Consider the following 14,276-nt stretch of genomic DNA (forward strand, 5'->3'; position numbering starts at 1 on the left):
CTTCTATTTTCTTTTGGTTTATTTTTTAACTTCCATAAGTTAAATGGTTATTTATGTTCAGTCTGAGTATTTCTTTCTTCTCTCTGAGTATTTCTTTGACCATTTTTTTGCTAGACAGTGTTCTTTCTATTATTCACTTCTTAATAGTCTATCATTTTAGTTTTAGTCTTCTTTAATCTAAGAATTATTTAGAAGTGCTTTTAGAATTTTCCAGGTTGTTAGGATGTATTTGATTTTCATGTGAATATGTGTTAGTTTTCTTAGCCTTTTGGTTTTTCTGTCTGGTTTTCTTCATTGTTCTAGGCAATTGTGACTTAAAGGTTTTCAACTTCTAAAATTGTTTTTTGTGATTGAACACATGGTTGGTTTTTACAAATGTTGCATTGGATATTTAGGAAGTATGTATATTCCTCCTTTGTTGACCACAAAAATTTCTCTGTGTGTGTATTTATAAAATCGAATGTGATACCTTTGTGATTTAAACTTTCCATATTGTTAATTTTGTTCGCTTCTGTGGATTTCTAAGAGAGAGAGTTATTAAAGTCATCCACCAAGATAGGGCTTTGACAAATCTTTTTCTACCTTTTGTAGATTTCTTTAGAAAAATATCTTACTTTATTGAAATATAATTTGCATACAATAAAAGCCCAAATTTTAAGTGTACAAAGTTTGATGACTTTTGACAAATGCATATGCTTATATAATCACCACCTCAATGAAGGTATAGAACATCTCTATCACCCCAGAAAATTCCTTTGTGTTCCTCTCTGTTAGTCTCCCACCCAGACCGCAGCAACCACTGATGATTTTTATCACCAAAGCTTAATTTTGCTTGTCTAGAACTTTATTTAAATTGAACCAGACAGTGTACATTCTTGTGTCTGTCTTCATCTGTTCCATGTCATGATTTTGAGACTTACCCATGTCGTATCAGTAGTTTTATTCATTTTTATTGCTGAGGAGTATACCTCGTTCTGTTTTTGTTTTTTTGTTTTTTGGGTTGTTTTTTTCTTTTTGCCTCTTTGATGTATTAAGTTTTGAAACTGTTTTATCTTATTTGGGAAAAGGCTACTTTAGATTCTGTTCATATCCTCCTGTTGGCAAAAGACATCTGGTCTGTCGTTACATGAGGAAAATATATCCAAGCACCCTGAGTTTTATGCTTGCTTATTAGCTGTCTACACTGATAACAAGTGAGAGAACAAGAGAGAAGACAGATGGTTTGTAGAGCTTTGCTGACTTCCTAAATGGCTCCTTGGCACTGTTACTGTGGCCTCTGCCTTCCTGTGAGAACTGTGATGGCAGCGCACGCGGAAACACCCCCGGTCATTAAGATGGCTCTGAGGGACCGAGGCTGCCATCCCGGCCCCCACTGTGCGGGGCACCCAATGTGGACACGAGTCACAGACTTGCCTTTGTCAGTGACTCGCTGTTCAAGAGCCACTTGAACTTTAGGGATTCAGTATTTAAAGAGTTTAAGTAGAGGTAAGGAATAATAGTTGCTTAGAGGAAAATGCTAAGTAATTTTCAATGATATGGCAATGAATAACTCAGTTTTGTTAATTATCTATAGTTGAGCCTTTGCTCATTGTTTCTTCTCTTTACTTTTGGTTCCTTTTTGTTGATTTTTAGTTCCTTTGACAAGAGGCAGAAGAAGTGAAAGGCCGTTTGCTTTTAGTAGTTATAAAAGGTGTGTGTGAGTGTGTGTGTGTGTGTGTGTGCGCGCGTGCATGTGCGTAGGGCGGGAGAATGAAACTTTTCTGAAATAAAAACACCTTTTATGTGGGAGGCACTCTGTAGCTGTGTCACTTGAGGCAAGTCACTTCATATACCTGAACCTTAGTCTCCTCACTGGCAAAGTGAGCCAAATGCCTACATCCCCATCTCACAAGATTCTTCCCATGATTTACACAAATAACATAATTTATAAAACAGTGCTTTGTAAACATTAAAGTTCTATTGAAATATATACACCTATATTTCATTTTTATGTTTATATCTGTTTTATTCTTTCTTTTTCCTTAAAGAAAGATATTTGACCCCTAGCCATAAAGGCACAATAGACTATTCCTGAAATACCATATGTGACATTTTAAAAGCCATTTAAAAAGCCAGCCATTATTAAGTAATCTAATCATTAAAATGTCCTACCTTAAAGTAAAACAAAACAAAACAAAACAAAAAACTCTACACACACACACACACAACTACTTTGAGAAGATTGTTTAGAGGAACCCTATTGTGAACACATTGTAAAGTATGGAGCACAGAGCTGGGGAGTCAGGAGTACCCGGATCCTAGCCCTAGTTGGCTTTTTTAATCCAGTTATGTTGTAGAAGTTCTCTCTTTGTCTTAGTTTTCTCATTTAGAAAATGTGGAAAATAATTCACATTCTGTCATAGGAGTGATGTTATTATTATTATTATTATTTGACTAAAATGATTTATAACCATTTATCTTAGTTTCTCTGTGAATCCAGATTTCCACATATTGGGCTTGCTTTAAATTATATCCACTTAAGGCATGTATTCAATTCTATTTTGGGAAAAGAACTGAGATATTGTTGTCTTCTACTATAACTACACAATCTTTGCAAAATCATTTCTTAACAATTTCAAAGGAACGGAGAGCAGTACATTTAGTTACACAGTTTATGCCATCGTTCCATTAGAAGCTAAATGACAGGAGTGAGAGTACAGTGACATCAATTGTTAAGGCCTGTACATTATTCATTTAACATCTGCTGTTGGTTCTCTTTTTCCCTGTGGGGGAATAAATTACAACACATCAGCACATTTTTCATGCTTTGTGTTTAAGCATTTAAACTTCATTTATTGTATTATTAATATTATTTCATTTCTGCTTATTTGGCAGCCCCTGAAGTTATCAATGCCCACGACTATAGCCAGCAGTGTGACATTTGGAGCATAGGTGTCATAATGTACCTTCTGTAAGTAACCTGCTAAATGTGCAGTTTAAAATGAATTGATAGTCTCTAACAGCAGACTAGAATTATATAGATTTTATTTTTTCCTTTAAATTTTATTTTATTATGTTATGTTAATCACCATACATTACATCATTAGTTTGTGATGGAGTGTTCCATGATTCATTGTTTGTGCATAACACCCAGTGCCCCACGCAGAACGTGCCCTCTTTAATACCCATCACCAGGCTAACCCATCCCCCCATCCCCCTCCCCTCTAGAACCCTCAGTTTGTTTCTCAGAGTCCATCGTCTCTCATGGTTCGTCTCCCCCTCCGATTTTCCCCCCTTCATTCGTCCCCGCCTGCTATCTTCTTCTTCTTTTTTTTTCTTAACATATATTGCATTATTTGTTTCAGAGGTGCAGATCTGTGATTCAACAGTCTTGCACAATTCACAGCGCTCACCATAGCACATACCCTCCCCAATGTCTGTCACCCAGCCACCCCATCCCTTCCACCCCACCCCCTAGAATTACATAGATTTTAAATGAAAGCTCGGCAATATAGTTTTTAAAAAGTGACTGAAAAAACAGTTGGGAAGCCATTCTAAAAGCTCTCTTATTAATTGTCAGCTACATCCATTAGATAGTTTTTTAATACTATAAATTTATAACATACAGGTTTGCTTTTCATGGACCTATAAATGCTACAATACCTGAGCCAAGTGAAAAACTTGCTTAACACCTCTCTGATCTTTTGCCACAGACCAGAAAGTTTCTTTGTATTTTCTACAGAGATTCAGTTATAGCCCATCGGATAGAGAGAGTGTACTGGAGCCTGGCACTTAGCTGCCCTATGGACCGGGCATATGTGAGAAGTGAACACCAACTAGACAGGGGTTCAGCCCAGGATCTGGGGACTATTCTATAGTTTCCAATCCTCTTACTGCTACTGAAAACATTGCTGTTTCTGGCTCTTCCTTCTGTCTCACTCTCAAGATTCCATCAAACCCCACATCCTGTTCATTTTTCCTTTGCAGTGTCCTCACCTCTTCCTTCATTTCTCTTTACTTGTATCATTTCTCCTGATGATCCATCTTCTAGAATATTACAATGTCTGTCTGACTGTTCTCCCTGCCTCTCCAGTCTCCTTCCCCAGTTCATCCTTCATATTGCTGTCAGGATTATCTTTCTAAATCACCAATCTGATTGTACTACTTTTCTGATTCCCAACCTCTGATAATTCTGCTTTGTTATAGAAGAATGTCAGAGCCTCCCAGCATGGCATGACGGCAAGTATCCCATGACCTGGCTCCAGCATGCCTTTCCAGTCTCGGGCTAGCTGTGTATCCCATGCACCTGCTGTGTGCTGCAGCAACTCTAGGCCATTCTTCATGATTCACATACCCTAGATCACATGTCTCTGAGTCTTTGCTCATGCAGTTCCTTCCGCTTACAATGGTTTTTACTTCTCTCCTAACCTTTCTCCTGGGCCCTCCAGCTCAAACATTAATGCCTTCTGTTTCCCTAACTCCTATCTACCCCAGCAGACTTACTGCACTCATTATGTATTTACATTCCCACTTCCACAGAGGATTTAAAGCAACATGCCAAAAATGCCTGCAAAACAATAACACTGAAAGAAAAACAATAATATTTCATCAGGAAAGTTTGCACATGTGTGAATTTGATAGACTTGTTCACTTTCCTGTGTTCTTATAGCCCTTTTAAAAATTAGATTATACTATTATAATATAATTATTAGATTATGTATATTTTTTTCTCTGTTTTTGTTTTCCTTGCTCTAAATTCCATGAAGGACAGAGATCTTATATTATTCATCTTTGCATCCCTTGTATCTGGTACAATAGTAGGCATGTAGTCAGTGTTCGATATATGTTTGTTAAATTGAATTAAAGCGAATTGTCTAAGAGGTGTTCTGAAAAGTTAGTGGCCATTGTTCTGCCTGGTGGTGAGTATGAACATTTTTATGCTGATGCAACATTAATTTTATGGTCATATTGAAGATTTCACTGTGCACTACCTCTTCCAGATCATTTCTAAATATTGACATCAGAGTAGTTCCATTTTCACAGTGCTGTGAAATGGAATACACAGGCAGTAGAAATTGGAAGATGTGATTGTAGCTGTAACTCAGATGGTCAACACACATCACTGCTTAGATTGCATAAAGTATAAATGTATTCACAAAGTTTTTGATCATTGTCTTGTGCTAATTAGAATCATACCGTAAAAATTTTGAGCCTTAGTTTTTAATTAAAAATATCACTATTTTAATTTAGTGTTTTATACTTGTAAGAATTTCCAGACAAGTCAAACATAATATACGTAATCTATTATTACACAATTCATGTGGTGTTTGCTGCTGCTTAGTTTGAATTTGTTGTTAAAGAAAGTGATAGTGTAGTACATATCTAAAATTTTTTCTCCTTCTTAAAGATATAATTTTAATTTTTCTGCTTCAGAGCACGGCTGCATATCATCATAATGACATCTTTTTTTCCTTTACGGTAGACTCTTACTTAGCTAATCAGTGCCTATTCATTAATTTGCCTGAGCCCGGTGTTCTTACAGATAATTTCTTTCACCAAGGGCACAAACATATTACCTTCTCCAGGGGGGTTATTTTCTTGTTTATCAGTTACCCCTGATTTATTTCTGCTTAATTGGACAATGATAACATATTTTCTCAAGGTGAAATTAACATAAATACTCTTCACGGGTACTATCCTCTGTTGTTGTGATTCCTATGACATAGGCAACAGAAAATAATAGAAAGGCTTTAGAGGCATTTTTCATGTCTTGGATTCCCTTTTCTGGATGTGCAGAAAATTGCTGTCATAAAATTTCATATGCTGCTGATTGACCAACCATTAGATACATTTTGTGAAAGTAAAATTGCAAAAGACAGAAAAAAGTGGGATTTTTTTTTTAAACACAGCCCTTAAGCTATAGTTGCATGCTAGTCAGGCAATGCAGGAACAGCTAAGAAATTGGTGAATGTGCATATCACTGGTTGTTAACAGACTCAATGAGCTGGGCTTTTGCTGGCCTGTACTTGTTATAATAGATAGTAATTGTCCATAAGACCATTTTTCTGGCTTTTTTTTTTATTGCATTTTAAAACTAAACACTAGTGAGGCAAATAAGATCAGAGAGAGGAGGGTCAGAACGAGCTGGAGAAATAAAAAGTATTAAAATAAGAGATTGCAGAACAATTTGATAAATACTGATCTCTTAACAAGAAGCTACTGCAAATGAAAAACTCTGTTTTCCAGCCTAGGTTGATAAACTACAAGGATAAAAGCAACTTTTTTCCCTAGGAAATCGTCATCATCTTCCTCATTATCATGTAAAATATTTATTAAATTTAGATTAATTCAAAAAATGTTCATGGCAAAGATTTTAAAAGAACTTTAAAGTGGAACTTTAAAAATCAGTAAAAATCTAACTGCTAGGAGGCTTAGAGATCATATACTTATGTACATAATAGGCTAGCATTTGGGAAGTATAATGGGATTATACCATTTTATTCTTTCAGCAATAAAGTGGAAAAATCTAATCCTGAAAGTTGAAGAACAGGCATACAGTGTGGCCTCTGTGACGAGCCCAGGTCCAGCTTCTGTCTGGTTGTCATTGGGAAAACCTGGTTGTTGGCTACAGGGTTGTACTCAGCTGTTGGGGTAGACAGTAAAGATGATGGCTAACATTTGTCCAGAATGTATTATGAGGAATTGAACTCGACTTTTAAGCAAGTTCTTGTAGTTTTGGACTGGATTACTTACTGAAGCACAGTCTCGCCATGCTTTTTCTAAGATATAGTACAATATTTCCTTTTTTTAAAAAAAAATTTTATTTATTTATTTATTTATTTATTTATTTATTTATTTATTTTAGAGAGAGAGAGAACACACACATGTGCATGAGGTGGGGAGAGGCTAAGGGGGAAGGAGAGGGATAAGCAGGCTCCACACTCAGTGCAAAGCCATCTCTGGGCTCAGGGCTCAATCGCATGACCCTGAGATCATGCATGGCCTGAGCCGAAATCAAGAGTCGGAGGCTTAACCAATGGAGCCACCGAGGCACTCCAATACAGTACTTCCTTTTACAAGATTCTGAACACACACAGTCCCTATATTACAGAATGTGCCTCAAGCCCAAGTTTACTTTATACATACTGCTGGTGGTTTTACTGATATTGGTCATTATGTATGCTCAGCTTTCATTCCAGACTGAAGGGTCAAATCATCATCATCATCTGACTCTCCTCATCCAGACTGTCTTCATTTTGTATACCATTTTTGAAGAGTTGTGGCCTTTTTAATGGATTTTTGGCTTTGACTCAGAGCCTATAGACCCCCAGGGTTATTCTTGGTTTATTCTTACTAACATTGGTGTAGTATTTTACCATGGATAAAACCCTTACATGGTCATTAGACTCTGAAAACTCTCACTGGACTGTGATAACTCAATATATTTTCCCCTAAGTCCAGTTTGACTTATGTACCTTAAGCACTACCTTACCTTTGCTCACATTGAAGTGTATCTCCACTATTATTTGTGCACTTAAAATCACACACCTGCTTGTATTTTGGTCCTCTTTAAGCTTAGTTTTCCCCATCTGGAAGATCTTTGGGTCATGTGCAGGTATGGAGATTTCAATGTATATAAGGTCCAGCACTGATCTTGCAAAACCTCCTTTGCTCCCATTTCTACAACCAGAGAGAGATACCCACCTCTAGCTATCCTTTACTTAAATTTGAAGCACCACTACTTCCAATTTTAATAGCTTCATTTTGATTATTTAAAAAAAATCTAAACAAAATGATTGCCTTTGTTGTAGATTATGTGGAGAACCACCATTTTTGGCAAGTTCAGAAGAGAAGCTTTTTGAGCTAATAAGAAAGGGAGAACTACATTTTGAAGATCCAGTCTGGGAGTCCATAAGTGATTGTGGTAAGTATAGATCTGTCATTATTTACTAAAGCAAATGTATGTAATATAAGAAACTTGGCCAATAATTCAAATACTCTCAATCTCTGTTTCATCATTAAATTTACCATAGAAATAAACGCTATTTACTTGTGGAATAGTGATCTCTTCATTGTGATTGTTGTAGTCAAAACTTCCAACAAAAACAGAAATTACATTAATAAAAATTGAAGAGGAAATTGCTGATCATCTAGCCCAGTTTTACTGTAGATCATAAACCAGCAAATCCAGGCAATCAAACCTCACCTTAGGCCTGAAACTTTATTAGCCATTTATTCTGATGATATTTATTTTATAATTGGAATCTTCCCTTCATGTCAGATAGACCTAACCCTAAATAAACTGGAAAATTTATGGTATTAATTGTAGTTAAAGGGCGCCTGGGTGGCTCAGTTGGTTAAGCGACTGCCTTCGGCTCAGGTCATGATCCTGGAGTCCCGGGATCGAGTCCCACATCGGGCTCCCTGCTCGGCGGGGAGTCTGCTTCTCCCTCTGACCCTCTTCCCTCTCGTGCTCTCTATCTCTCATTCTCTCTCTCTCTCAAATAAATAAAATCTTTAAAAAAAAATTGTAGTTAAGATAAGATTTTCAGGATTTCCCCTTATTTGCAGCTAAAAGTGTTTTGAAACAGCTTATGAAAGTAGATCCTGCTCACAGAATCACAGCTAAGGAACTACTAGATAACCAGTGGATAACAGTAAGTTACAAGATTACTTCTTTTTGACATGCTACCATTGCTTTTTTTTTTTTTTTGGTCTTGTAGTTTATATATAGTCCTAAAACAGTCAATTAGTTTCATCTTCTGACACGTTAAAAAAATTATTGAGTCTTAACACATTTCTGAAATGGGTATTTTCAAACTATTAAAACTATTACCACAGTTGTTTATATATGTTTATAGAGGCTTAAATGAACTCCTTTGCTCCATGCCATGACGGTATCAAGTCTGGTAGAGGAGAGCTGGGAAATGCCCAATATGAAAACTGTAATATTGAAACAGTCTGTTTAGATAAGTGACGTAAAGCCTGGAAGAGTCCACTTCTCTTACAACTCTTTGGATGCAAGGAATCTTTGGGGACTTAGAAAAACCAAGATCTTCGAAGAGTGGCTGTTACCTGGCCTGAAATCTTGAGTAATTATTCATTTACATATTGCTTCCCCCATCACGCGTACTGCCTTCAGCATAGACCCTGTGTCTTACCGAGCTTTGTATTCCTGTACCAGAGCATTACCTGGTCACAATAGGAACCTTGGAAGAAGCTGCTACTTACCTCTCCATATTTATCCTCTTTTTGTTCTCTGGTAACGAGGATCCTCAATTGTAGCTGGAAACACTGCTATCTAGTCTTCATTGCTGGTTATCCCCAGTTTTTGTTAGTTATCATGATGGCGGAAGTAGGAGCAATTTTCGGGAAGTGTCCTTGAATGGAGGGCATATGGCATTCCTCAGTTGCATCTTCTTTCCCGGTGAATGGAATACAGATGGGATGGCTGGAGTTTGACTAGCCGTATTAGACCATAAATTGGAATCCATAAACTGAGGATGGCAGAGCAACAGGATGCAAGGAAGCAGGGCTTTTAGCTCACAGAGCCGCCGTGCCAGCCCTTGACTGCCCACCTCCAGACTTTTGCATGAGCAGGAAACAAACTTCTGTCATCTTTGAGACACTGTCAGATATGTTATTGGGCCTAATACCATTAATCTATACTCAATAATTGTTGAAGGAGTGAATGATTCAATAAGTGAATAGGTCTGTAGGTATCTCAGAAAATTTCCGAGAAATGAGTTTGGAGATCTCTAAAGACAGATGGGAACTATTGCTAAGCAGTATTCATCTATGAAAAAATTCTTGTACATCTATTATTTGCTAGATACAGTGCAACACACTGGAGATACCTGGTATGCTTACATTGCAGTGGAATTGTTGCAAAATGATGGTGGCTTGGATGGGGTGGTAGCAACAGAGTTGGAGAGTAATAAATGCAGTATTCTTTTAGATATAGTTGACAGGACTTGGTGGTGGCTTAGAGGAGGAATGAGGATAAGGGAGGAATCAAGGATGACTTCCAGATTTTGCTGTAATAGCTGGTGGGACCATGATGGTGCCATTTACTGAGATGTGGAACACTGTGGGAAAAATAGGGTTTTTTTCCAGGGGGAGGGTGGTAGATCAAGAGTTCCATACTAGATATGCAAAGTCTGAGATGCCTGTGTGGCATCCAAGTGGAGATATTAAATAGATAATTGAATATATGAGTCTGGAACTGGGGAAGTCCGAGCTGGAGATATAAATTTTGGAATCATGAGTGTACAGACGCCATGTAGAGTCATTAGGCTGCAGAGATAAGTTAGGAAGAAAAGACAGAAAGGAGGAGAGGCCCCAGCAGCCTGCCGTTGGACACCACAGCATCCAGAAGAGGAGAAGCCAGCCACGGGGACTGAGAAGGGATGGCTGATGGTGGAGAGAAGAAAATCGAGAGAGTAGCGCCAGCAAAGTTAGGTGAGAAGAATGTTGGAGAAAGTGAGAGCAGTCAGCTCCTGGGTAAATGCTGCCAAGAGGTCAAGACGAGATGAAGAGTTTCCATTAGACTGGCCAACAGAGGGGTTGATGGTGATAAGTTTAGATACATATCAGAAACTTATAGTGATATCACTCCTCTTTTCCACTCTCTAGTTTTCCTTTGGCAATTTCTAATCATTGTTTTGAATAATATTTTTTCCTTGAAGGGCTAAAAAACCAGTCTTCACTGAAAGCTGGGTTATATCTGCCCTCTTCTGTGAATGTGTTGATCTCTGAATGATTCTGTGCAATAAGTCTTTCTGGCCTAAAGTAATTGTGCAAATGAGCTAGCAGCTAGATCCTTGCAAAACCATTCTGAGGAGATTTGTAGTACAGCAAAATCAAAAACTGTAAAACAGATGGTGTGCCATAGAAATCTCTCTCTTTTCAGCAGCACATAACATTTGGGTTTGGCCATTTAATTATTTGTTTTCTAATTAGTACAACTTTATTTCTGGCTTTGGTCATTTTTCCAGAAGTCTCCATTTTTGAGCCTCTGTAACATTTGTCTCTATGTAGTCTTTGCCAAATGGATAGAGAAGTGACAGCGTGTACTATATCGGACTACCCTAAGGAGTTCAGTGTATGAAGTTTAGAATACTGGCATTTTATAAACTTCTGAAAGGCAAAACTCTTTTCTTCTTAACAACTTGAAGCCTTCCTGTAATTCATACCCTCTGTTTGAAATAATCTCAAAAGAATACGTTACTTCTCTCAGTACCTGGCTGCTTTATAACCAAGCTTATCTTTTGCAATATCTAACATGTAGTGACATTTTTTCAAAGAGCTTTATTGGATAAAAAGTTTTTATGATTCAGCCTATGTATTGTGCATTTTGAAATATGGTATATATCTGCAAAAGGTTCTGAGAAAAATAGTCATAGCTTCTCTGTGTACATTTAAGTGAATGGAACTTAAAATAAACACATTTGTCATCCTGATTTCAAAAGTCAAAGATTAGATGTAAGGAAAACCAGCCAAGAAATGACTTCCCTTCAAAGGGAGAGTTTGATGATGACTCCCAGGGCCAGGAGTGTGCCTGCGGTCCTCTCGAGTCTGTTTCTTCCTTCCCGTCCTCTTTCCTCTCAACAGTGGCTCGGGAGTTTATTCCATCTTATTAGGCAATTACAGTTGCTTCTTGGTATTCCTTCAAGTCCCCTTATGACAACTAACACCAAGAATTTGCATGTTTAACAAGTTTCCTAGGTATCTTTAATGCCTACTTATATTTGAGAACGCAGCTATAAATTAAGGAAATATTTTTCTTCTATGGCTTGTCATAGTTTCCAGATTTGAGCTCTTTCGGTTTTATTTATACATTCGGTAATTCCTTTGACAGATTTTGTGTGTGTGTGTGTGTGTGTGTGTGTGTGTGTGTGTGTGTGTCTACCATGTTGTGCTAGGTAATAAATAAAATATCATTAAATATATATAGGATATGGTCTCTGATATAAGGAACTTATAACCTGGCAAGAGAGACAAGCTATGTAAAAGATACAATCGAGGAAGAAAATGATAAATGACATAAGAAGACCAGAGATACAGAGGCAAGCAAGTGTAAAATCAGGAAGTTCAATCTGACTGGCAGAGAAAATGCTCGAAGGAAAGAAGTGGGAAACGAACTTTTAAAAACGGAAAGAGAATTGTGAGAGGACTTGAATCTCAGGCTAAAAAGTTGTAACTTGCTGTCATAGATGGTAGAGAACAACGTACACTCTTTGAAATGAAGGAAATTGTTGTTGTAGCGCATCAGTCTTGCAAGGTGGCTTATTTTAAATGGGACAGAAGTCATTTAAATGTCTATTGATTTTAACAAGTATCTTTGGATTTTAATCCATCAGGCACTATTGGGGTTCAAAAATGAATAAAACGCAGTCTCTCTCCTTAAGTAATTTACCACAAAGTACAATGTACTTTTTTTTATGGTCACACTTTATGAAGGCACTTGTCATCAGGGTGTGCGTCTAATCTCAGAATGGTCTTTCCTAGTGTGCGAACAAGGCCCTTCTTTTTACAAGTTATTATCCACGTTTTTGTCATTAGCTTTTGACCATTAACCTTAACATATACACTCTACATAAGGGAATGAAACTTTTCTGATGCCTAATTGTGGGGCATTTTTTTCTGACTGTATACTTTCATCCTAAATATGTCAAAACTCTTGGCTTTATTTCACTATATTTAGTTATTCTTAAATTGTGAATTATCTTGTGTATATGAATATGTCGAGGTCCTATTTAATGAAGGTTTCTATAAAAATTATGTTACAAAGCAGCTCATGAACCAGGAACCTTGGAGATTTATTCAATATCCAATGATAGGTAGATAGTTAATAATCAGTAAATGTTTATCACATAACTACTATGTGCTGCAGAGGACACAGGGATGAGTCTGGCACAGCCTCTGTGCACGGGTTGCCCACAGCCTAATAGAGGGTTTCAAATAAAAATACAGGCAGTGAATGAGTATACCATAATGTGTGTGTGTATATATAAGCATAAATGATATGTAAAATACACTATATGTTATATATAAGTATACAATGACATGTGTTCTATAAAGATAAAAATATATGTTTTATATATAATGTGCTATATAATACAATATGATACAATGTACCAGAGAGTGCTATATGACATGGAACTATATCATGTAGTAGTAGTGCTAGGTTTTCAAGAAGAGAGCTATCATTTCCTTTAGGGGATTACAAAAACTACTTAAAGTGAAGGTAATATGTGACCTGGCTCTGAAAGAGCAGGTAAAAGTAGAAATTAGTGTTACAGTCGTGGTAAGAAGGATGGGGATTCTAGATAAGAAGAACTTTACAAAGATATATAGAGAAAAAGATGTGCAATATATTCAGAGAACATGAAGCACAGTAGTAATTCTGTTTCTCTAGAACCATAAGAAGACATGTAGGGAGGTAGCGGGAAATTAAGCTGTAAAGGCAGGTTAGAACTGTTTTACTCTAGACCTTCACTTATCTGGAGGAGATTTTATGTTCAGCTTGTTTGACAGTGGGTTGCTACTGGAAGGCTCTGCAGGACCCTGATCACAGCTGAACCTACTCGAGTTTCTCCTTTGTCCCTCTGACCCTTACAGGGTGATTTGGGTGGACTTGGATGAGGTCTGTGGGCTAGACTCTGAGACGAGAACACCTATTCTAATGGAATGTCCTGCCTGAGAGAATAAGAAGCTGGAAAACCCCTTGCAGTAAATTTGAGTTGAAGGTCTTGAGGGAGCTTTACACACAGGTCATGGCTTAAGGGCAGAAGCAAGATCTTGATGGAGAGAGTAAAGTAGGAGTCAGGGTCTTAATGGAAACAGGATGGGCATTGGAGCAGGTTGGGGACAAGTAGCAAGTGTCTGAGACTCCTCACAGGTCAGCTCCATCAGTTAGTGGGCTGGTAGATGTATTGCTGGCAAGACAGACAGAACTTCAGGGAGAATAATCTGGCAACAGTGTGTGTGGTACAGCTTGCTTGGTGGCAAGCAGAAGCTGGAGCACTGGGGCGCCTGGGTGGGCTCAGTCAGTTGAGCATCTGACTCTTGATTTTGGCTCAGGTCATGATCTCAGGGTTGTGGGATCAAGCCCCATGTTGGGCTCCACACTCATTGGGGAGTCTGCTTGAGATTCTCCCTCCCTCCCTCTCCCTTTACCCTTCCTCCCCACACCCCCCTTCCCACATGCTCTCTCTATCTCTCTGTCTCTCTCTCAAATAAATAAGTAAATAAATATTTTTTTTTAAAAAAGAAGTTGGGGCACTGAAATAGGA

The 14,276-nt window shown here is 37.7% G+C and overlaps 1 protein-coding gene across 6 annotated transcripts in view; it reads left to right on the plus strand.

Annotated features, from left to right (window-relative positions):
- STK33 (serine/threonine kinase 33) overlaps positions 1 to 14,276 on the plus strand; it is a 144,287-nt gene that overhangs the window by 100,871 nt on the left and 29,140 nt on the right. For all 6 annotated transcript variants that reach the window (XM_073882966.1, XM_073882967.1, XM_073882964.1 and 3 more), the window contains 3 exons: positions 2,875 to 2,950; positions 7,791 to 7,903; positions 8,551 to 8,636. In XM_073882966.1, coding sequence (XP_073739067.1) covers positions 2,875 to 2,950; positions 7,791 to 7,903; positions 8,551 to 8,636 — 275 coding nt within the window. The remainder of the gene's footprint in view (positions 1 to 2,874; positions 2,951 to 7,790; positions 7,904 to 8,550; positions 8,637 to 14,276) is intronic.

This window comes from Callorhinus ursinus, unplaced genomic scaffold (genome assembly GCF_003265705.2).
Source record: "Callorhinus ursinus isolate GAN/ISIS: 27379988/994484 unplaced genomic scaffold, GSC_fseal_2.0 scaffold49, whole genome shotgun sequence".
Classification (NCBI taxonomy): Eukaryota; Metazoa; Chordata; class Mammalia; order Carnivora; family Otariidae; genus Callorhinus; species Callorhinus ursinus.